This window comes from Crocodylus porosus, unplaced genomic scaffold (genome assembly GCF_001723895.1).
Source record: "Crocodylus porosus isolate Cpor-Errol unplaced genomic scaffold, CroPor_comp1, whole genome shotgun sequence".
NCBI lineage: Eukaryota > Metazoa > Chordata > Crocodylia > Crocodylidae > Crocodylus > Crocodylus porosus.
In genome coordinates, this window is record NW_017728925.1 from 13,650,299 (window position 1) to 13,674,088 (window position 23,790).

At 50.3% G+C, this 23,790-nt stretch overlaps 2 protein-coding genes and 1 long non-coding RNA gene across 6 annotated transcripts in view; 1 reads left to right on the forward strand and 2 right to left on the reverse strand.

Moving 5' to 3' along the window:
• The window catches only part of SARDH (sarcosine dehydrogenase), a 71,073-nt gene extending 58,039 nt beyond the window's left edge, over positions 1 to 13,034 (reverse strand). Inside the window, exons 1-8 of the mRNA XM_019540895.1 lie at positions 12,933 to 13,034; positions 9,776 to 10,103; positions 8,604 to 8,782; positions 7,072 to 7,251; positions 6,073 to 6,196; positions 5,602 to 5,702; positions 2,597 to 2,701; positions 1,880 to 2,009 (exon numbers count right to left, since the gene is read on the reverse strand). Of these exons, the coding sequence (XP_019396440.1) occupies positions 1,880 to 2,009; positions 2,597 to 2,701; positions 5,602 to 5,702; positions 6,073 to 6,196; positions 7,072 to 7,251; positions 8,604 to 8,782; positions 9,776 to 10,097 (1,141 nt within the window). The 5' untranslated portion in view covers positions 10,098 to 10,103; positions 12,933 to 13,034. The remainder of the gene's footprint in view (positions 1 to 1,879; positions 2,010 to 2,596; positions 2,702 to 5,601; positions 5,703 to 6,072; positions 6,197 to 7,071; positions 7,252 to 8,603; positions 8,783 to 9,775; positions 10,104 to 12,932) is intronic.
• A 1,816-nt stretch (positions 13,035 to 14,850) lies between these two features.
• Positions 14,851 to 18,099, forward strand: LOC109313996. The gene is made up of 2 exons (XR_002102194.1): positions 14,851 to 15,368; positions 16,269 to 18,099. It is a non-coding gene; the product is annotated as an uncharacterized LOC109313996 (long non-coding RNA).
• The window catches only part of VAV2 (vav guanine nucleotide exchange factor 2), a 270,272-nt gene continuing 264,258 nt past the window's right edge, over positions 17,777 to 23,790 (reverse strand). For 3 of the 4 annotated variants that reach the window (XM_019540898.1, XM_019540896.1, XM_019540901.1), the window contains 2 exons: positions 23,560 to 23,714; positions 17,777 to 21,260 (listed from right to left, as the gene is read on the reverse strand). In XM_019540898.1, the coding sequence (XP_019396443.1) occupies positions 21,213 to 21,260; positions 23,560 to 23,714 (203 nt within the window). In that variant the 3' untranslated portion in view covers positions 17,777 to 21,212. The remainder of the gene's footprint in view (positions 21,261 to 23,559; positions 23,715 to 23,790) is intronic. The other variant, XM_019540899.1, reaches the window with a different exon arrangement.

Genomic DNA, 23,790 nt, shown 5'->3' on the forward strand with positions numbered 1-23,790 from the left:
CCCCTCAGCATAATCTCCCCCCGGCCCCTCGTGGACGTGCGCCAGGATAACTCTCTCAAAAAGCTTGCCCAGGATCGAGGTAAGACTGACTGGCCTGTAGTTCCCCAGGTCCTCCTTCCTCCCCTTTTTGAAGATGGGAACCACGCTGGCCTCTTCCAGTCCTCCAGCACCAGCTATCTGTCCTCTGCCGGCTTAGGTATCTAAATGCCTTTGAAGCTCTGGCTCTAATACAGAATAATATGATCATTTCCTCTAGGCATCAGCACGCTACCCTGTGCCTGCTTAGGTCGCCACATAGGAAGCAATTTCTATGCAACAGAGAAGATGAACATGTTTTGAACTCAGCACTTCCCTCCCTTACTCAGGGTCTGCGTTGTTATATTTCCCCTTTGCCCTGTCATCCTCGACTCACGGACCCGTGTGCCAACAACACAGGGTCTTAGGCCTCCTTTTGCAGGGAACCTTAGCGACAGCAACAAAATTTCAGGCTTGCAGAACTGGAGGTCAGCGTCTGAAAAATCAAGCCCTCCGTCTTCAAAGTGGTGGCAACAGCATTAGCTGCAAAAAGGTTAGAAAACAGCCAGAGCCAGCTTGTCAGGGATTCATTTTGCTGCAAACTTTTAGCAACAAAACCACAGAATGGATATAGCTGGAGAATGAGCGTAGAATAGGAAAAAAGCTGCAAAAGCAAACTGCAGGGATTTTTTTTCAATATTATTATTCCTTCTACTAAGCTTCTGGCACCACCTTTTGGAACAGGACATTATGACATCCAGGCTGATGCTGTTTTTCTCTTTGTGTTTCAGCGGGCTCTTCTCTTTCACAGAACGATCAGGTACCAACAGAAGTGACTGAACAGAGGCCGTGCTTGCAGGGCTGGTTCATTAGTTGCTGACAGCGCTCACATCCCTCAAGCCACGGCACTTCTGCAAACCCTATGATGAAACTCAGGGCGTTCGAAGATGCTACACTTGTCACAACTTGCATCTGGGTTTCTGTGCTTAGGACCTTGCATCCTTGGGCCAGCTAAGTAGGCTGCGTGCATGTCTTGTGTGACAAGCACCTTGGTGAGGAGGACGGGAGCTGCAGCAGGAGCCCTGAGGGTGTGCACCGTGCGGTGATGATGCATGGAAGGATGGAGTAATAAATCCACACTGAAATTTGGAGGCTTGGGATGATGAGCTTCCCCATTCCAGTTCCCAATTCCCTCGCCCACCTTACCAGTTACAGCCCCATGATCATTCCAGGCCCTCCAAATCTGACACGTCCAAGAAGCAAAAGCATCCCCCTTGCCAGGGCAGAGCCAGCTCTGCCAGGCTTTTGAGTGCCAAGGCAGGTCAATTAAACCAATATTGGCTCTAATTAGCACTCCCACCAGCTGTTTGAAGTTGGAGGACATCAAAGAAATCATTCCCATTCCTCCCCTGATGGCTGAGAGCCACGCACTGGGGGCAAGCCAGGGGCAAGTGGAGCATGGAAAAGACGGGAGTGATTACTGCATGTGATGACCATGGGATGTGAAGCCATTTTCCATTCCTCTCCCTCTGATCGGCTCACCGTAATGCTTTCTCTTTCTCACAGGGTCTAAGCTAATGCTCATCTAGGTTAAGCTGTTCCTCCATCTCTTTCACACATGATCCTGGCCTGAGTGTCTTAAAGGGAAAACTGAGGACAGCAGGGGTTTATCCTTTCCTGACCGGTCACCTTGCATGGGTGGGCTGGACAAAACAACCGAATCGTACTACTCCTACATGCAAACATAACACTTCCTAGCTCCAAATGAGGAGAATACCTGTAGAAAGTCAGCACAACCTTTGCAAGCCTCATCTGGGAGCAAAGCTGCTTTGATTGCATATGGAAAATGCTACTGAAGTATTACCTGGCCCACAGACCGTGGACTTGATTCCAGTTTTCTCTAGCGCTGGGACTCTGTTTATAGCACCTTCGATATGCTGCATGAAAACATCCCAGTCCAGATCAAAGAGGCCAAAGGTGAATTTGTCAGATACCTGGTGGGGGACAGAGGAAGAGAGCTGAGTGAGGAGGTTTATTTTATAACACACAGCCTTATTTTGGGAGCCCCTGATGGGCTGTTTCCTGTAGGGTGCCTGCTGAAGCCAGTGGGAGCTTAGGGATGGACGCCTCGAAAAACCAGTCACAAGGAGCAAACTCAGGGGCCCCTTGAAGTCAAAGGGAGTTTTGGCATTGTCTCAGATAGTGCCAGGATTTTGCTAGAGCCCATGTTAACTGCTCAGTGAAGGGGCAGCCCCTTTATGATTTTGCCCAAGGTCACTCCTGGGATCTTTGGCATGGGTGAGACTGGATAAGGGACTTTTGAGATCCCTCTCTCCTTGCTGGCCCTTTTCAAGTGGGTTTGCTTCTTGTGCAGACCTCTCCCAGATCCAAAGGCCACCAGCTTTCAAATTGCATCCTACCCCACCCCTGGGATCCAGCTGAGGTTCAATACAAAGGGTCCTGGTTCCTGGCTTTCAGGTGTTAATGAGAACTCAAGGACTCATTTCTGCCCCTTCTTTGTCAAACCAGGTTTCCCAGGAACGTGTTTCATTTCTTATGAAAACCTCTCCTCACTGCTCACCTCCTCCCAGAAGATTGGATTTGACTCGTATCCGCCCACAGAGAGGGCATCGCCTTGGAGACGAAGATACACTGAAGCATCGTGATCTCGAACATTCGGCATATTCTAAAAATAAGTAGAGAGGAATAGCATCAAGCCGTGGCAGGAGAAAGCCAATCATGCCTAGTTGAGTCACCTGAGCAGCTTCTGTCCTGGGATCCTGCGCCAGCTGGCACACCAGAGCTGAGTGGAGAACCATCTCCCGACCAGCAGGGATGTTCTGGAGATTTGCTTTGCAGTGTAGTTATAAATTAACCATACAGGTAACCTAGTTGTTTGTCCTCATGGCCTCATTCAACTTGTCCCCCTTGGGTCTCATAATCTGCCAGAACATCAAACCCAGTCCTGGCTTTTACAGCGTGCCAGGTCCACAGTGCAAGGAGTGGAAGAAGCCAACTCTGGCAGGTCACTCACTTCTGGCCAAAAATTGGCAATAGGACCTGTAGCATCCTCTCCCAGCAATCCTACTTCAGCTGTATTCCTCTACTGGCTCCTTGCTCCTTTGCCCATATTGCCACCCCCTAACTCCATGCCAGCACTGGGCTGATGATATAATCACCGAGCTCCCTCAACAGGAGAGAGGCACTAAGCCACTGTTGCACAGCATGGTGTTTATAACTGCTCTGATGATATTGTTGTATTTTTTTCACCCACAATGTTTTCCCTCATTATTTACAAACCCATATTCCCTTTCGGGTTTCCAACCATATGTTTGCACTGACACGTACCAGTTTGTTACTTCTGGGTTGCTCAAGAGTGATGGCACTGAACACACCTAAATGGCATTGCAGGATTTAGAGACAGAGCAGACTTCCACAGTATGGCTGTGACCAGCTCGAGGCACATGAGGGTTAAGCAGATAGCACTGTTTTTCTGTGTGTGTGTGTGTGTGTGTGTGTGTGTGTGTGTGTGTGTGTGTGTGTGTGTGTGTGTGTGTGTGTGTGTGTAGACTTGGCAAACAGGCATTGAGAAGAAAAACTGGCGGCAGCCAGTCACGATGAATTAGCTTCAGTGCTGGGCCCTTCCTGAGCCCCCTGCCTGGGTCCTGGTTTGAGTACAGCTCAGACACCAGCAAAACAAGATTAGCAGCAGACATGATACATGTGAAGCTCTGAGGTGCGCACTGCCAGAAGGCAAAGGGGGGTTAAGCAGCTGCAGAAGGACTGGAGATGCTGATATGATTAAATAAACTGAGTCTAATTTGCTAAGCAGGTTCCCTGTGTGTGCCGGCCCCAGACCAACAGAGCAAGCCAGGCCGGGCTGAATAGGAGCTGGTTTCTATCCTGACGGAGGCTGAAGGTTAACCACTTACAAAACAGTCCCAAATCCACCCCATAACTCCTTCCCCCGAACCACCCCTGAGCGGCTGTGGAAGGAATGGAGATGGCACTCAATCAGTACAATGTGGCTGCTGTGATTGTATTAAACATGGTGATGGGACCATCATTTTCTAGGCGCTCCTGTACCAAGGCATGAGAAGATAGTCTGATGAGAACTGGCAGACTGGGGAGCCAATGTGTTTCAATGCAATTTATGGGAAGACGTATTTATTTCTCTCCTACCCCACCAATACAGAAAGGTGAAAGGGTACAACGATCCAGTCTCTCATGCATGGAGAGCAGTGGACTGGTTTTCTTAAACAGTATACATGCAGATGTGTAAGTAGTACAAGTGGAATGATTATACTATATTATCCACTAATATCCAGTATTATCCACTAATAATTCTTAGCATTTTAATAATAGACACTGTAGGTGGTAGATAGGGATACCGCCCTACAAAACCTATTCTCAGCCCAGCCACTGACTTGCGAGGAAGCCTTGGGCAACAGACCTTTTCCCCCCCTTCCACAATTTGTCTGACTCATCATCAACGTGAGTTGTAAACTCTTTGGGGCATGGACCATCTCGGAGCGTATTTGTTTGGCAGCACAAAGGGGGCCCAGTTCTGGTTGGGACTGCTAAAAACCGGTGTAATATAAATAACCATCTTATAAATGACCCCTTAACATCAGCTGTCAAGGAATCTAAATGTAAAAAATAATACTCATCTTGGTCAAACACTTTGTAATTGCCTGATGAAAACTCGAGCCAGGATTTAGTATTGTTATGACACGACGTGAATGGTGTCTCAGCATTTAGGCTCTGACTCAGCAAAGCGTTTAAACGCACATTTGCCTTAAATATGCATTTAATCAGCTTCTATTCAACCCAGTGTCTAAGCACATGCTTAAATCTTTCTGAAACGTGAAAGAGAAGGCGAATGACATTTCTACATGCTCCGGGTTCAATTTTGCCCTGCTTTAATCCTCTCTGTAGCCCCACTAAGCCCCGTGGGCAGGTCTGTGGTAGAGCCAGTCCCTCGGTATCAATTTGGCCAATGCTTTGTGCAGGACTGGCCTGCCTAAACCTTCCCGCAGTATAGGTGGATGATCACTGAGGTTTCCTGAAAGACGCCCTTCTCTGTACAGAGCTCGTGTTGCCCAAGAGAGACATCTAGCTGCAAATGGAGGGATGAGCTCTGCCCAGGCAACATTTGTCTCTGAAAAGCTACAGATTACTGCGTGGAGATGGCGCAGGCTCAGACACAACTGGCATCTGCTCACACGTGTGAAACAGGTGATGTGCTCTTTCCACAGCAAAGAGAAGGACCAGAGAGGGTGTTCTCAATCTTGCTGCTTCATGATGCTCTTAAGTACCCACAAGGCACTGTGGGCAAATACAGCCAGGAAGCATTTGCACAATCATCTTGCAAAGTAAGCCCACTCCGTGCAGGTTCCCTCTTATTTCCTTATTCACGCACGTTCAGGGGTAGGAAAGGAAAAACAAAATGTTAGTGGCTTGGATCCTAAGATTTGGGAAAATCAGAAGTCCCCACATCCTGGCCCAAGTCTCTTCTGCAACATGCCCAGTAGCACACGGTGGGTCGCAAGCCTGCCAGGCACAGAAGAGGAGCAACGGACTAACCTGAATGCCCTCTATCCGCTCGGTCACCACATACGCATGATGCATTGCCACCAGGGGCACGCTGACGCCAGCCATCTGACCTAGGGCCCGGGCCCACACACCTGTCCGAAACAAAAAACCCGACTAAAGTAAACTACCTCTTAGTGAAGAAGAGTGTCCATCACTCAGGTCACCGCTGGACCTCGTGGGGATCTTCAGGCAGAGACCTGCGGCTCAGAGAGCATTCAGACATCCACCAGATGGGTTTAAACAGGGAATGAGCCAGGCTCTTTGACTCCCATGCAACCCAAAACCAGTAGCTTCCTCTGGGGTCCTTCCCCTCCCTGATTATAGCTATGGGGAACCAAAGAGTGGCCCGCATGCATCAGAGGCTAGAGAAACCCTAGTAAACATTGGGACAGGAAGGGTAAGTGCCATCCTGGCACCGTCCCAAGGGGCAAGATTGATGGGTAAGTGGCTTTTATTCCCTACCTGCACAGTTCACCACGCAGGGAGTCTGGATGGTCCCATAGCTCGTTTCCACGGCAGTGACCCTCTGCACACCAAAGTCATCGGCTCTGACCCGGATACCGGTCACTGGGCAATTCTCTATTACCTGCAGACAGATAAATCACCTCTGCCCCTGGAGCTGGGATGACGTGCCAGACCCATCAGACCATTGCTGTTCCCCAGCCCAGCTCTGCAGCCACGATGCTTCGTTCCTATCTAGGAAATGCCTGACTGAAACAGATCATTTTCTTTCACTTCCATAAAATCATGACTGTCCCTGGTGGGTAATTAAATCCTCCTTTTTAATTAGGGGCTTCAATTACTTGCCAGAGCAGTTACTTGGATGTGATTTTGAACTGCAGAGAGCTCTTATTATTTATTCGTATTGTAGCAGCACAGAGGAGCCTTGGTCCTGGACCAAGGCTGCAGGAAGGGCTGCACCCGTACACAGCAATACGATGATCCCTCACCCAAGGGGCAGAGTACATGTTCCCAACTCGATAGTCTTGACAAAGCTGTGTTGGGATCTCTCTCATCTCATCTGTATTTCCCTGAGTCTTGTAGCACCTTTACAAATCCAGTGCTAGCTCCTACCCGATGAGATACCGTTGGGCTGCCCTTCCAGCCAAGCCAGTCAGGGCTGTACCCTTATCACCCAAAAGAAGTGCTGCTAAGCAGAGCACGACAGCTCAGAAAACACCTGGAGCTGGTTCATGAGCGCCATGGGGAAATTGTTTCATCTCTGTCATCAGAGGTGCCAAGAAGAGGCTGGGTAAGTATTGATTGGGAATGATGTAGGAGTAGCTACGCCTGCGCTATGCTATGCTTAGCTTCCCATGCTTCTCGCCTTGGCTGGTTGCTACAAGGGGTCTGGAAGGGAATTTTTTCCCCCTCCTGTTGCTATATGTGGGGGCTTTTTGCCTTCCTCATTGGGTGATGGCCGAAGCCCAGGCTGGAGGTTTTGACTGGGGGACCAGTTACCAAAGCGCCTCTGGCAGTTGCTGCCCTGGTAAGTGTTGTGCAGGTACCAGCAGGATCCACCGTGCCATCCTTAGGGACGTAGAGCGTGCCATACAGATCATCCACATTCATCAGTGGATACAGGTCCTTCGTTTCTGCGGGGGACAGGATGTAGGACTCTATGCCATACACCTTACCCAGCTAAAATGAGATACAGAACAGATGTGTTGGAGCAAGCAAGATAGACCGGTGATGTGTCTTCTGCACAACAACTGCCAGCAATAACGAGACAACACAATGCACCTCTGGGTCCCCAATAGCTATGAGCAGACAGCTACGAGCACTGCTGCAGGGCGGCTCTAACTGGCTCCTGTGGGATTCTCAAAATACAGAACATGGCAAACACCTCTAGCAAGCTCCCACCCTATCGAAAGAGATAGGGCCCTCTTCCTATACAGCTGTGCAACTTATGATGTACTAAACATACATTATTTTGATATGTATGTTATGAATGTAAGGAAAAAATTATAATGTGCTAAACAGGAATGGGAAAAACTCCAGGGATAGGTTTGGTTCTGCAAAGCCCAAACTGGGGATGCGTTTGATTTGGGGATCTGTATATCTGAGACCTATGTATCTTTTGCAGACATAAATATGTGTGCGTGCGTGTGCATACACACACCACACATGGATACACACAATATACAGCAGGGCACAAGGATACCTAATGGGCCATGACAATATGCATTTTTCCTGTACTGGGGAGGAAGATCACTTGTGAAACCATGATTCCTGGAGATCCTGCACAGAGAGCTGCTCTCTTTCATTTCATTACTGAGAACAGCACAGAGGTTTTGTTGGCTTTAGTATTGTGACTCTCAGCTCGGCAGCATGGGAGGCCTCTTTCACCATGCATGCAGTAGCCACCGGTGGCATTGGTTTCTAGCCAAAACCATCTCTCAGCTGTAATCCGAGTCTGTGCTAGCACCGCTCAAGATAACGATGGTCTGTGCAAACTCGACTGTTAGGAATCGCAAGGTGAGCTACAGCCACCTTCACCTCTCTGGGGTCTCCAGTCCCCACTCCCACCTCTCCCCTTCCTCAGTTCATCATTGCTGTGCTTTTACTGAGAGGGCTCGACTCCGAAGCCTGCTGAAAGCAATGGAAAGGCTCCCCGGGACCAAAGCGCTCCATGTACCCTAAGCGAGCCCCCTTTCTACTCCCAGCCTCTAATCCCGACTCTTCCTGCCCTTAGAACAGTGCTGCAAAACCTTCTCCTTTGATAAAGCTTTCCCACCAGCACCTCAGCCTATTACCCAGGAAGACCTGCCCCAACCAGAGCTACTGATAACTAGCCAAGGGAACCCCAAGAAATTCCTTAGGGACTTGGCTACCGGCAAGTTGGTTTGGGTGGAAGGTGCACGGACAGCGCGCGGATGGGCAGCAGCGCGCAACCCCCAGGTAACTAGACCTCCCCAAAATCCCTTCACGCAGCTAGCGGGTAACATCCACCCCGACTCGTGTGGACAGGAAGGCAGGATGACTCTGCTTACAGACATGAGCCTCTTGTACTCGTCCAGCCGCTGCTTGCTGGAGGCGATGAAGAGCCCGCCGTTTTGGATCCAGCCTGTGTGCAGACCTGTCTCCTCCTCAAGGTCCCGGCTAACCACGTTGCGAGTGTGCGCCAGCAGCTCCACTTCCATGTCGCTGGGGCGCAGCTGCCACAACAGGCCTGGGAAGAAACCACGGAGAGCCCAGGAGATTTGGGCTTCACCCCCCTCTTCCTTGGGGTCGGGGTCCTAGCCTACAAGCCGGGCAAGCAGCTTCTGTCTGGGGAACTGCAAGATTATCCAAAAGGAGCTCTAGCAATGAGAACAAGCTCATCCCTGACCTGCTCACCATCCCCGAGGCAGGTCAATAATGCAAAATAACTGGGTTTTTGGCTTGATGGAGGAACTGAAAAAGTGAAAAATAATTGTTCTGGGTGCCCACAAAATGATTCCCACCCCAGATTTTTTCACTGAAATAAACTGCCTGCAAACATTTGTTTTTGGATCAACTAAAATGCTTGCTGCGACTCGGGGGGGGGGGTGGTGTGTGTGGAATTACTCCATTTTTGGAGAGGGCTTTAAGTTTTGAAAAAAAATAGAAACAGAGGGAAATTATGAAAATCTTTGACAGGAAAAAACCCATCACATTTTTTTACGTTTTTTCCCCAGCCAGAAACAGAGGCAATATGGCTCAACTTCAGAAAGGTTTTGAACACAGTGTCCTGTGTTCAAAGGTATGCTCCTAAGGTCTCTCTCCACAGTAAAGGTATTCTTCTAAGGTGGGGAAATACGGTCCAGATGAAACTGCTGTGAGAAATGCCTGTCTGGGTGGGAAATCACGCTGTATGATGTCCTGCAATGTTGAACTGGGAGGAGGCATCACAAGGGCTTTCACTGTCTGGGGTCCGGCCCCATTCAAAACCTTCATTAAATACCTACCAGACACTTTCAATATCTGTACCTCTCCCCTAAAAAAGCTGCTAAGTGAGTCCTAAGCACCAGCAGGACCCAGAGCTCCCACTGACACTACAACGCGGATGACTGGCCCTCATCATGGGAGAAAAGCCAGAAGACAAGTCGGCTTGTGGGTGGACAAGCCCCCCAAGCCTTCCTCTGCACCTGTTTTTCTACAGCAGCTTGCACAAGAGCTGATCCCCACAGACCGCTCCACTCACCTGCCGTGTGCCAGGTGGTCCCTGAAGTCAGACGGTCTCTTTCCAGCAAGACTGCATTGGCCACCCCCATCTTTGCTAGGTGGTAGATGGTCTGGCAACCCAAGCTGCCTCCACCCACCACCACCACATCAGCCACCTTGGGGAGTGGCTTGGTGGGCCCTTGGGCTTGGGAGCTTTCGTCCTTCAGGGTCTTGTGGTAGGGGACGCTCTTCTCCGTGGTCTGGGCCGTTGCGCTGCTGAAGCACCTTTGGCAGAGGCTTCTGCCGGCAGCTGGCATCTGGAGGGAGGCAGCCATTCGGAAGGTGGAGCTCAGGTGGGCCATGGCGACCTGCAACCCGACAGGCAGCTTTCAGCAACGTGAGGAGACATTTCTGCATGTGCCAGCAAAGCAAGAGGCATAACAGCACATCTGGCATCCTGAGCGGAGATGCTTTTGAACAGAGGCCTCCAGGGTTGGAGCTCTCAATGAGTACCCGGGGCTACTGTTCCCCGTGGCCTGCCCTGGCTGTGCTACTACCTCACACCCGAGGTATTCACGGCTGCTCGTAGCACCATTGCATGTGGGAACCCAAGTCTGGGGCTGGGATATTATCAACAGACACAAACTAAAGTGTCTACCTCACGTGCAGTGTCACGAGGTATTAAAAACACTCTTCGTGGGCTGCCAAGGGGCTGCGGCAAGTGCAGTCAGTCAGCCCCAACCTGCTGCAGCTGAGCAAAGGAGCGTGGACGAATTGCTCTCTCCAGAGCGGGGTAGGACTGTAGCAGGACAAAGCCTCCTGAAGGAAAGGTAACCCTGAGATGGGGCTATGTGGATTTTATCTAGGACTTTATGATGGTTTTCATGCAGGGGGCTGAGGGCAAATGCGGGTGGGAGACCAGAAGGACAAACCACCTCAAAAGGGATGAAAGTTAAGCCTGCTCGGGATCAGCTGAGCTCTATTTGGCTTCGTGTTGGGCTGGTGATTCAGGTCTCTGGCGCTTTGGGGAGTAAGGGGGGTTGGAGGTGGGGACGAGCTTTTGTAATAGCCTGGCTGGAAGGATAGGTTATATGGCACCAACACTACTGGGGAAACAGAGGCAGAGCTGCTGCACCGATGAAGTCTTGCCTGGAAGAAGTGCACAGCTGTGGGGAGCAATGGGGCCAGGGCCACACCCTGTCACTCTATGTTGTAGAGGCTTTCTGGAAAAAAGTTGGGGTGGACGGTGGCTTCTCCCTGATCTCGCCTCCTTAGACCCCCCCCACACACACACATGCGTGTGCGCCACGCCTGGTTCAAGGCAGTGGCATGGGCTCCCGCCAGGGAGAGAAGCCTGGGGGGACACAAGCTGAGGCAGCTGCTCACATGTGTGCGCAAAGTGAGCAGAGGCAGAAAAGAGGCTCTTCCAAAATCTTCTGTGAATATTGCCATTTGTCCTGGTCGAATTGGTCATTGTGGATGGGGCAGTAGCTGTCGGCAGTGGGGACTGGGTACTGCTGCGGAGGGAGTGGACATCAGAGGCACGGGTCCTGCTCTGGGCTGTTCCCATGACTCGCCGTGTAGCCAGGAGAAAGTGCACACTTGGCCCAAGGGGTAAGCCAGGGACAGGGGGGCAGCCTTTGTGGCAGGCACGTCACAAATTAGTCCTGCACCCTCCCCCAGTGCCACTCTGATCCTCTTCCCCTGCCCAATCTGCAGCTCCGATGTCTGCTCCCTGCCCAATCTGCTGCCCAGCCCCTCCCTAGTCTGTTGTGTGCCACACGCCGAGGCTGCCCATGCCATTTGTGGCAGGTTGCACTGAGCTATGGTGTGAATATACAGCACGGGCACGCTCCACCGTCCTCGGTTAACTTATACTGCCTGCAAGAAGGGGAGAATACTACTAACCTGTTCGGCCCAAAGGAAGAGGGGAGAGGCAGTGACTATTCACTATTTAGCACCCCTCTCACCTGTAGTGACTTGTTGGTCTGGATCTCCTACATTTCCTTAGCTTTTATTTTCCTGCTAGTTGCCTGTTCTGTTAGCTTCAAGAGGAAGCAATCCTCTCAACCAGTGACTGTGGGAACCCAGGTGAACATTTATGGACTTCAGCCCAAAACTACAGAAGGGGATTGGAAACTGCAACATGGGTTTGCAAAGAGGGAAATCTTCCAGCTGAACATGGCCCTCTGAAACAGCTGCTGCCCAGAGCAAATAGCCATGCAGTCCCTCTTGCTTTGACAGAGATCTGCTAGAAATACACATATTTTGGGGGGGAAATGCTAAAAACCCTGATTCATGTGCGCTCTCCACCTCAGAAACAAAAAGACGGATAAAAAAGGATACAAACTGTATCACATAACGCCCCCCCCCCACGGGATATTTTTTATAACCCTCAATTTTTTTTTTTGGCGGTGACTGGTCCCTGGTTTTTGGATAGCTGGGGTTGGCAAGACTGCCAATACATGCACTCTATCTACTGAATGCACTTCATTCCTTGTACGCGGGTAGCCCATGGCCATCACAAAAAGGGTGGGATTTCCCCATATAAGCAAAAGATTGTAATCTCTGACCCCAGAAAGACTCCACGGCATGGGGGGAGGACAAGCTACGTACCCTCTAGTGGGGTATCCTCCTTAGTCCTCCACGCCCTGCCCCTAAATATGCATGCATCTGCCCGTTCAGGCTGGGCGCTGCAACAAGGATCGGACCCTGTCTTCGAGGCCCGCCTGCATTATTTTAGCTCTTGGATCAGATGCCAGAAGCGTGCCCCTACTCACCCCTTGTGTTAAACCTTCCACTGAGTAAACAGCTCTTATGTCTCTTGCCAAGTCAGCAGAGCTAAGGCCAGAGAGTCTGGGGTCACTGCTCCTGTGGCAGGAACTTGCTCCTCAAGTCTGAAAAGTTTCAATCCACTCTGTGCCGAGCAACGAGCCAGGTCTTGTCCACACAATTCTGAGACGTTTTTCCCTTTGATATATCACACACGTACACGCACACATCTATCCCTGCAAACTGGTCTAAACACAAACTTCCACAGCCTCGGAGCATGTCTTTCATTGCAAAGACCCTCCTCCCTGAAAACGAACTCGCACCGCTCACTCGCATCCACGTTTCCCCTCTGCTCGGCCAGCCCGGCTGTGCCCTGCAAGCCCAGCTTCCTGGCACGGCTGCTAGAGACAGCTGAATCCCTTTACCTGGTCAGAGGGCTGTTCGGTTCTTGCCGCCTTCCTTTGTCAGCGTGGCTCGCTTCCTCTGACACGCAGGCTCCGCTGCCACAGAAACATTAACCAGGGGTTGAGGGAACCGTAGCCAAACTGCTGGCCAGCTACAACTATTCCCAGAGTCCAGATGGCTCTGGGAAGGCAGGAGAGCATGTGCTGGCTTCGCTATCGGGCAGCTCTGCTCAGCATGCCTCCTCACACACACACATACCAGATGGATGTGTCACGGTCCTCAGTCGCAGAGCCTGACAAAGATCAGAGAGGTTAAAAATGGAAAATGCCTGTTAAAATTACTCCTTTTGATCACACCACAATGTACACCAAAGAGCCCAGACGGGAACTGAACCCGGAGCTTTTCCAGGTTAGGAGGCCAGCGTAGCACCCCCAGGCTTGCCCAGAGCTATTTGAGTTATTCAGCTCCCTGCCATCTGTTGTTGCCATAAAGGGAATACAAGAAATGAGAGTCGCACTGGAACCTTCAATGCAGTTTTCCTGCCGTTAAATTACCCCTCGGGCCCTGGACATTTTAGCAGAGTGAAATTAAAGTGCGATCAGAGCTGAGTTTTTAACTGGAAGTGAGCCCGAGCTGAAAAGTCGAAAGATGGGAGTCCCCCCCCCCCGCAACTGGTGCATTTCATAGATATCTAGATCTTCCATTTTGTTCAGCATCCCCCCGACCAAAGGGGGTTTGTCACTAGTTGTGTGTAGAACGGCCCAGCGAGGACCAATTCTGGTCCCTTCTTCAAAAACGAGAGACAATATACAATAACTTATAGGAGACCCTATATCTTGCTAGCCAGCCACTGAGAGGGAAGCCTATGTAGCAATGGAGATGCATTCACAGGGGGGACGCCAGCCAAAAAATGATCCAGGGCTTGATGCACATAATAACGTACAAGGCTCGGGTTGATCCGCAGAACCACCCCACTCCCCTGCTCCGTTATTCTTCTAGGGTTTCCATTTGCTAAATATATTGATATCTAGAGATTAATTGGAGTAGCAGAGTATAACCTGCCCCACACTGGGTTTAGAGGTGACTGCCTGTGGAAGACCATACAACCCAAGGTATGTGTTATAGCAGCTAAAGATGCTCATTTAGTTCAGAGCCAATCTAGTTGCCACAGGAGCGCGTTTTCTTGCTCTCGCACCAATGTGCTTAAAGGAGGCACCCTGGGTGGGAAAAATAACAGGCAATTGCTGGCAATCAGTCCAGTGTAGACAGGGGCTAAGCGAATTCATTTATTTCTACATAAAACAAGCCAGTAAATCAGAGAAGGAAAGAATTTGTAAAAGAGGGGCAGGGAGTTTTCTAGGTCATGCCAAACCATATGGCTAAAGCAGACATGGAAAATAGTTGAGCATGATACAAAACTGCAGCTCATTGTAAGATGCACGAGGCTGGAAATGCATGGCAGCACGACCACAGCCAGAGCTGGAGCGTCTGTCTCTCTGTCCCAGTGCACTGGGCTAGCCTGATCCAGGCCTAAAAAAGGCAGAGCTCAAGCAGCCTCCAACAGCGCCTCGAATCCTCAGGAGACTCAGGTGCTTTGGCCAGCTACTCCCCTTGTCAGTGCCTCAGTTTCCCCATCTCTAAAACAGGGTTTGCAATATTCTCCCACCGCTGCACACTGCTTTGAGATCGCTGGCTAGGAGCGATGGAAGTGCTTCTGCAGGGGCTGGCCCAGTATGGGTCTCCAGAGTGCTCAGGTGCGGCACGGTTGCAGTGCAATGATTTCCCAGGCCCCCGTCCCTCTCAGCTGTGCAGGTCCAGTCAGCAACCTTTCCTTGCATTCATGGTCGGCCTGCATCGCTCGCATGAGTTCATTGTGCTTTACACTCTTGCCTGCTAAGACAGAGGAGAGGGGGAGGTGGCTGCACGCCGGTCGCTGAGTGGAGAAGAGATGTGCGGGGCGTGTTTGAGGCAGAGGGAGGAACTTACTCAGCAACCAGAGCCGGTGGCTGTTCCAGCTGTGCTGCAGAGAGGGCTCGCTTTGCCTTGAAGTGGGACCCACTGTTTGCTGATCACAGGCCGACTAGGAGACAGCCCTAACCAGCTTGTTAGTTGAGGCACCACCATGCCCAGGAACAGGGGCCTGGGCTTGTTCTGGTCAAGCTGGAAGTTGCTATTGCTCCCACCTTGTCTCGCTTATAACCACCAAGCTGAATAAACAGGCTCCGGTGCCTAGTATCCGCAGCTCCGGCTGTGAAAAGTGAGGGGTCCTTTCTGTTCCATCCATCAGAAGCTCCCAGCAAGTCAGATTTCTTCCTTCTCCCCATTCAAAAACTTCTATGAAGTCCACTGAAGCCAACCTACGTGGGTAAAACTGCTCCTACTCCACCCTTTACCTCCCACCTCCACCCTTACATAACCCCCAGCACATTGCCTAAAAATGGAGCCATCCTATTAAGGTAGGTACTTGCACCGTCCTAGCGCCGTCCCCTCTGAATGCTTCCCAGGAGCATAGCATGGCTTCACTGCCACTGAGAAGCCAAGGCTGGGGGATGGAGGGGTGTTCAAGGAGTTTACGACTGAAGATACCCCTGCAGGAAAGCTTAGACTGCGAAGCAGGTTTAGTGCTTACCTGTGCGTGCTTCCAGGGTAAGGGCATTACTTACTTCTGGCAACAAGTTTCTATGGGAAAACATCTGTTTCCCACAGTCCGGCTTGAGTCTGGTTGAGTGTTGAGGATGCAGGTCGTCAGGGATGGAGCATGGGCAGTGTCTTCTCCTTGCCTAGGGGTGCACTGCACTTCTTGCTTGGTTTGTGCATTATAAGCTGGCATTGCAGGAATCCCAGAATCAGCTCAAGGGGATCGCGGATTCTCATGTTGTAAGGGAGAGCGCCAAGATCCTGAGCGAGTGATGGAGCTGTAGGGCCTGCATTTAGTGCCCAGCTGGCCAGGCCGGTCCACAGAACAGGGAGACAATAGCTGTGGAGCCAGCGAAGGCAGCTAGAAGGATCCCTCAAAGCAAACCTGAAAGTAGGGTTGACCCCTATCTGCCTGCAAAGCATCTTTTGCAATGCCCCCACCCCTACAAAAATTTGGCAGCAAGTGATGACTGTGAAACTCAAGCTCAGGTGGATCCACTCACCAAAGTTAAAATATCAACAACTTCATAGTGCAAGAGGATGCAACTTCATGGCTGGACCTTTGGATAAAAAATAACGAGGCATCACTTCCAGCTTCTCCTGCTATATTTATGATGATTTTAAGCAGACTCCTATGTGTCTGGTATGCAACTGTGTGAAATGTCTACCCTTGATTAATTGGTAACTATTTCTTTTCAATAACTTGTGTTTATGTGCAGGAAGAGACATTCTCCATCTGGGCTTTGATAAGCGTCTCCGCCTGATTTACTCTCGTTTTGCCTCAGTGGTTCCCTTGATCTTCCAAGGACAACTCTTTAGAAAGGCTTTGTGTTTCTCCCGGTCGTTCATCTATTTCCTGATATGTTCCAACTCAGGAGAGATTGATAACCTCCTGTTACTGAATAAGGCAATTCAGGCAAAATTGGGCCTTTCCGATAATAAAGAACGAACAGTTGAAAACAGGACCTTCCTGTTTATTGCTTGGGCTTTTCTTTTACTTGGTTACAAAACAGCTTTGAAAACCTGGAGCTAAAGGGTATACAAGATGAACAAAAGAGCTAACAAGCCACGCTTCGAGAATGAGAAATTGTTCAGACAAGAACGGCTGCTGCGCCCAGCTGCTCTTCTGGTGAACGCATCCATGCAAACAAGACGGAGACCACCTCTTTGCCTGCATCGGTGAGAGAGCATTGCTTTTACAGCTAAATCTGCTGGGCTTTGCTTTGCTTTAGGCTCATTGAACAGGGAATGCTTGTAGTAAAAATAAAGCCTGTGCGTCATTCATTGAACAGGTCGTCGTGTCGAGCCTTTATACGCTAGTCCTGCATCGCATTTCATGACTTAACACAGGGACACGCCACCGACTTGTATTCTGCTGCCCAGCAAACGCTCCCTGCTCATACAAGTCGGTAGTTCAACAGCTGTTGCAGGTCAGAGGACCGAACAAAGCAACAGGGATATTATTTTCCAGAATGATTTAAGATTAATATATGCACTTCAGAGGGGTGCATATTTGATATTGTTTGCAGGGATGGGGGGAATGCCATTATGTGGGGTCCGAGTGGGATTTCAGCAAAGACCGGGCAACGCTAGAACGTGTCTCACGTACAAACAAATGCCCTATCTGCACACTGGCAATGCAAAATTACCTGCGAGGGGACATGCCATGCAGTGGGACTGGTCGAACCAAGGGGACTGCTTAGACAGAGATTCAAAAGGGGAAGACGTGATGGCACTGATGATGCACCCGCTTTCTGAATTCACAAAGAAAATACAAACTGTTCATAGGTGGATAAGAAGGAAAAAGTTGGCTGTCACAGCACAGCAGGCTGTGAAAAAAAGGACTGGTTGCTTCATGGGAGAACAGGAACTTCCAGCATTTGAGCAAGAACATAAAGTAAAACATGTGGAAGAGGTATGAACTCTCACATTTCACGACATAAGCCAACTTTGAACTGATTGGGGTCAAGAACAATTTCCTTGTAGGCAGGTTATTTCACTGGGAACCGCTGTATCATCTTCTGAAGACACTGGCATTGGCACCCCGTGAAGACACGATACGAGAGCAACTGGGCGAGGAGCCCAATCCAGTTGGTAACACATTTCCAAAGCACTTGAACCAACAAAAGGAGTTGAGAAACAAAGTCCAAGGTGAAACGGATCCTCTTAGGCAGAAAAGAATGCATGTTTATTAGCAGTAAAAACCATGATTGGGGAAAAAAAATGCATCAAGAAAATTACATTTATTTTTGTTGTGGAATTTACTTTGATGTACTGTAACTTAAAAAGATCTGGAAAAACCACATGCAAAAGGGTTTCTAAGTAGCAGCTAAGGTTTCTATTCCAGCATTAACAAGCTACTCCAAATGACTTCCAAATTCCCCGCTATAAACTATTCCATAAACAACCCTTTTATCTTTTAGATCCCCTCTCCCCGCCCCTCCTATCCCAGTTAGTGCAAAGGAAAAAAAAAAAAAAATCAAGGAATTTACATATTATTTTCCACTGTATTCCGTTACAATTCCGACTGTTTCGCGATGAACTAAAATATATATACAATTTTCTCACCATCATAAAAAACATTTTCCCTTCTTATTCACAGATATATATCGTGGCGATCGGCTGAATAATTACAAACAAAAAAAAAATTCTTTTTAACAAGTTTCTTACAACAGTAAACACGAGAGACTGTTCTGAGGAATGACTGATCTTGTGCTGGGCAAGAGTAAGGGGCGTCACTTGGTCGCAGGCAGAGCATGCATGAACCGCATTGCTTGGGAGCTGATAGAGACCCGACGTGCTGCACAGTACAAAGAGTGCTCTTCTGATCCCGGTGATAGAAGGGCGTATGGTTTTTGAGAGGGGTTCACCTTCCTTGTTCCCTCACAACATGATTCTTTGCATGTGAAATAACAGTCACTGGGGTCACCTAAAGGCTCAGGAAACATCCAAGGCATAAATGCATCCCCTTGGGTTTTCTTCTTTCTGGACCATTTTCTTTGTGGCTATTAGAGAATGGGGTCTGCTCACAATTGCACAGGATCAGAGAGGCCTGCATTTGCAAAAATGACTCTGCATTGCTGGGGACCCACCCTTCCATGTCTAGAAGGGGTTTTCCTTTCTCAAGGGCTGCTGCTTAGCACTTTTGGGGAAAAAATTAGGTCTCAAGTGGGGCCCCCAGACTTGTTAGTCAGCTTAGAAATGTGTGGCCTGTAGGCTGGAAATGTCAACGGTGCTTCATGGAAATGGATGGCCAACTCGCACTGAAATTCAATGCTCTTTCATTGATATTCAGTAAGAGCTGAGCACTTAACTTCCCTGAGTCTCCTTTACAGCTTCCCCTCTCCAAAGTGCTGCCACATCTCCTTTCAATATTGGTAGGCTGAGATGATGAAAGGCAAAGGTACAGGACTGGCAAACAATTAACACTCAAATAAACTGAGCTGGACTGGAATAGGTTAGCACCAAGGAATGACCTTCATAAAACCACTGGAAATGCCATCGAACCGCTTGGTCCTGGTCCTCACTCCGCAGAGCAAGATGCATACAGTGACCGGGCACTTGGTTGCATGCAAATGATAATGCCCGCCTGGTGGCAGGGGTCCATGGATGGTGGCATTTGGGCAGCAGGCATCTGAATGAGTCTGTTATAGCAGGGGCACAGTTCAATTGGGAAATATTTTCTAACCCATACAGTGCAATGTGAGAGGTTAACTGGCAGCTTTGGCACAAGGAGTACTGAGCAACTGGTGACCAAGCTAAGTCCATGACCCAATGCAGGAGAAGAATGAAAACCCAAAGATCGAGTAGAAACAAGAGGCCAGACTATTGTGCCAAACCAACAGCAACCTTATTTTCAAAGTTAATTTGGTTTTCCTCCTTGCCAAGATCACAGAATGCTCCTGATGGCTTTTCCATCCCAATTTGGCAGCACAACTTCTGCTGTTCTTCCCCAGGTAATACTCGGAGCACTTGCAAAACGGCTAGGTAAGATCTCTATACTCTTCTGTCACGACAGGCAGGACTTCAGTGGTGGACTGTAGGAGAGCAACATAGGTCTTGCATAAATCTCATGCAGGCAGCTTTTCTGGATTTACACCGGTGCTGATGACAGAGGAATCTTGCCCAGAGACACAGAGCTCAGCAGCAAAGTTACAAGGTATGGGGCTGCTGAACACCTTGAAGGAAAGGAAGCAAACACGCAAAAGGGCACTTCAAATGACATCCCTGGGGTTTGCTTCTTGTTGGTGGTTTTGCATGAGTGCACTTTGCGTGCACGTTCTGTCCGGGGAGCAAAGGGCAGAAGTCACTTGCAGCGAACTCCACTCAACCATCCCCCTTCCAGCTGAAAAGGGTCGCCACGTGGAAAGCAAGGGAGGGGTTGAACAACATTCAGGGCACAAAAGCAATGAGAGAGAGACAACATGAAAGGGAAACACATTCTCCCTTACTCACAGCAATGAACAGCTGGGAGGTGGGCAAAGTATGTAATGCCAAAAGGTGGTCAAAGGAGAGACTGTTTAACATCAGCTTTGTGCAACTTGGGAGTTGGTTTTACAGCCCTCACCTACTAAGTAGGCCCCATTGAGCTCAATGAGCCATAATGGCTGCAAGAACAGGCCGTTAGTTTGGTGGAGTGGCTTACATATATCCTTGTTAGGAACAGGAAAGGTAGGTAGGCTATGAGAGCGGCGGACACGCTGGAGCAGATGATGCACATTTGTATCTATTATCACATGTGCCGTCCCTCATGTCACTCATGATTTGCAAAAACTCTTCCTGGGGAAGGCACATTCGCAGCCCTGCGATGCGACCAGACCTCCTGATCCAGATGTGGCCGTCACCACAAAGGACCGTCTCTCCTCTGCCCTGAGTGAGGTTACTGGGACCAAAGTTAGCCTTAAGAGAAAGGGCATGTGATACAAAATAAGGGGGTCTCTGCTAACAGGTAGGTGTGCCCAGCTCTGTTGTTTGGCTTCAGACTCATCATTATCTGTTAAAAAAAAACTCCTTCCCTAGATCCAGACAGGCATCAAATGAGAGCAGTCTCCTTGCAGCAGGTTGCGGTGCCTTCATCCCCCCCACCTCCTCCCATCGCCAGCAGAGTTAATGGGCTCTGCTGTGACATGCGCCAATCTGCCCAGAGAAACCACTATCCAGTGGAGTCCATTCAAGCAGCAAGGGGTGTCAGTTCGCTCCCTCTCAGCCTCTGCTGAAAGCATTCCCCCATGACTCCCAGCATCAGTCTAGGAGCCACCCTGTCCCATCCTCCTGGCCACCACCACGGTGGCTTCTGAAACATCCTTGATAAGACAGGCTTGGACAACATCTCTGGCCACAGCTGCATTGAGCCTCTCGGTGCTTGGTCTAGGCTGTTGAGAGCGACTTTCCCAGGTCACTTCTGCTGTCACATAAACACCTGACAGACTATAAATCTTATATACAAGTAACCCAACCAAGGACCAGAAGCCAGTGGCACCCCCCGACGCACACACGCACACACACTGTACAGAGGACCGATTGCAGAAGAATTCATAATAGGGTGGCTGTTGGTAATACTGGAAGATTTCTGATTGCATTTCACTCGGAGCCCTGGGTGCTGGGACAACTGTGCACAGTCTGCAGCGGCTTTTTCTGGGCGTCTTTTGTCAGAGACCTGGGACTCATTGCACTCCCTCCTCCTCCACATAGGTTGAAGGAAACCAACCGATCTGCAACAGAAAGGGGAAGATAAGCAGAAGGGGCCGCTTGGGTGTGGACGTGCACAAAGACCCACCCATGTTCAGTGGAGGCCCCCACGCTTCCTTTGTGTCAGCTCTCCAATATAGCAGGGGGGATGTCGGCACACTCTCATCATCGTGGTGGGGAACAGGGCATCTGGACACCAAGGCTATTTTTTCCCCCAGCTATGCTACTGGCTGCATGACTGGAACAAGTCATTTATCCATTTTGTGCTTCAGGCTAGGTCCATGCTATAACATTTCTGCTGGTGTAGCAATGTGGGCGAGAAGCAGGATGGGTAAAAGCCTCCGCAGCTAGCGGTGCACCAATAGAGATTTTTGGGGCCGATACCGACGGCCGATTTTTAAGGGGCCGTATCAGCTGATATCAATCCAATAGTCGATAGGCGGGTCCAACTGGTAAGTCTGTTGTGGAGGAAGGGGCGGAGGGAGGGAAGAGGTGGTGGTTGGGGCAGATTGAGGCCCTTGTGGTGAGGGAGGGAGTAGGACATGGGGGGTAAGCTGCTGGGGCGGTCCCAGGCTCTTCCCAGCAGGGGGTTGGGCCAGGCTGCACTTGGGGCAGACGGTGGCAGTGCTGGGAGGGGGGCAAGGCTGCAGCCACCCCAAAATTTGCCGTAGCCCCCCCCAACCCCAGCTCCCAGCACTGCCGCCACCCACCCTGAACACAGCATGGCTCACCCCCTGCCAGGAAAGTCCCGGGGCCATTCCAGCTCCAGTCTGCAGCAGCAGCCCACCCTGCTCCACATGCACATCTGGGGGCACATGCCCCCCAAGTCCTCCCACGGTGCACACAGCAGTGGGATCCGCCCCACCCCTCCCCACGTCCCCCGGAAAAGCAGTTTGTGGCTCCGTCCCGCACCCCACCCCAGCTGTGCAGCACCTGACCCAACCCTAGCTCCACTCCCTCCCTCACTGTGGGGGCCTCTATCTGCACCCCCCATGTCCCTTCCCTCACAAGACTTACCGCCAGACCCGGCTGCTCTCCAGCCTGCTGGGCCGCGCTTCTGGCTGCCTGCATGCTGCACTCATGCACGGGGCATTTATTGGCCCCATCAGTCAAAAAAAGCTGCTGGTTGATACTGTCGATTTTCCTTATATTGGTGCTGATCCAATACAGGACCGATGTATCGGTGCACCTCTGCCTGCAGCCTTAACAGATCTAACTACTCCAGCAAACCCAGTGTGTAGACACAACATCTGCCAGCAAGCGTTGTTTGGAGATTATACCAGTGCAAGCCTGTCCTTTGCCAGTACAAGCTGTGTCCTCACCAGGGGACTTTGCTTGAACAGCCTTCCCGGCAGTGCCTTTGCAGTGTCCGCTAGCCTTCTGCATCTTCTCTGACTAGCAAAAGGGGGAGAAGAGGCTAACAAACTTCCCTCCCTTTGTGGATACGCCCGGTGTTGTCTGCACAGCCCAGTGGAAGGCACCATTGAGAGACAAAGCATCAATGTGATTACTGTCAATGGACTGTGGAGTTGTCCCCACCGCTACGGTACACACCACTGAGCCCTGGCCATCCAGAGCCATTCTTGGGTAAATTCCCACTATGCTGGGAGCAGATGTTGAAACCTGCTGTGCTTGTGAAACGGGCCATAAAGTCCTCCCTCTGCCTGACTCGTTTTTTCACATAAATGTCACTGCCAGGGACAGCCCTTTGAGGCTGTCCTTGTGGGAATGCCCATACAATGCCAGGCCAGGGCAACCAGAAGGTGGCACACCTGGGGTGTCAGGGCAGAGCAGAGTGAATGGAAGCAAGCTGGTGGAGCGCCTTGCTCTCCAAGAGAAATGTTCTCTCTAAATCTTGGCCTCTTCACTCATCTTGAACCAATACATGCCACTCTCTCTCACTAGGTTGAAGGTGGGCTTTATGTTTCAGGACATGACAAGGCAATCTGGTACAGAGGGATCAAGTCAGCACGAGAGTTGGGAGCTAAGCGGTTATAGGTCTGCCATTCATACACATTGCAACCACTGGCAAGTCATGTCGATGATCTGTCCCGGCTTAACCCCCATTTTACAGATAGGGAAAGGTTATTTCCTCATCTGCTTCCCAGGGCTGATGTCAAGAATCATTGGTAAAGATCTCTAGAAAAGAATAAGGGAAGATATGTTAACACCTCCCCTCCCCTTGTTTTCAGATCCCATCCAAAAATTGAAACGTGGGCACTTTTAACCAGCCCTGTTAGCTAGCATCTGACCCCATTGCATGCTGGGAAACAAGTAAAGTGGTGACACTGAACATGCAAAAATCAACTCTCTGCCACTTACTCTTCCATTTGTTTCTCCCTTCCACCATCCCTGGTCCCCGCCTATCCTGCTGTAGATTTTCACCACGTCACCCTCTCGCAAGGAGAGCTCCCGCATGTCCCGCGCTGCAAAGTTGTACCGCGCTACTGCCGTCCCTATGACACGAGGTGTGAACACTGTGGGTGGACGAGGAAAGGGGATTAGAAGCTGGCACAGCTGTGAAAGGTCAACTGAAGCCTGGGCAAAGCTACA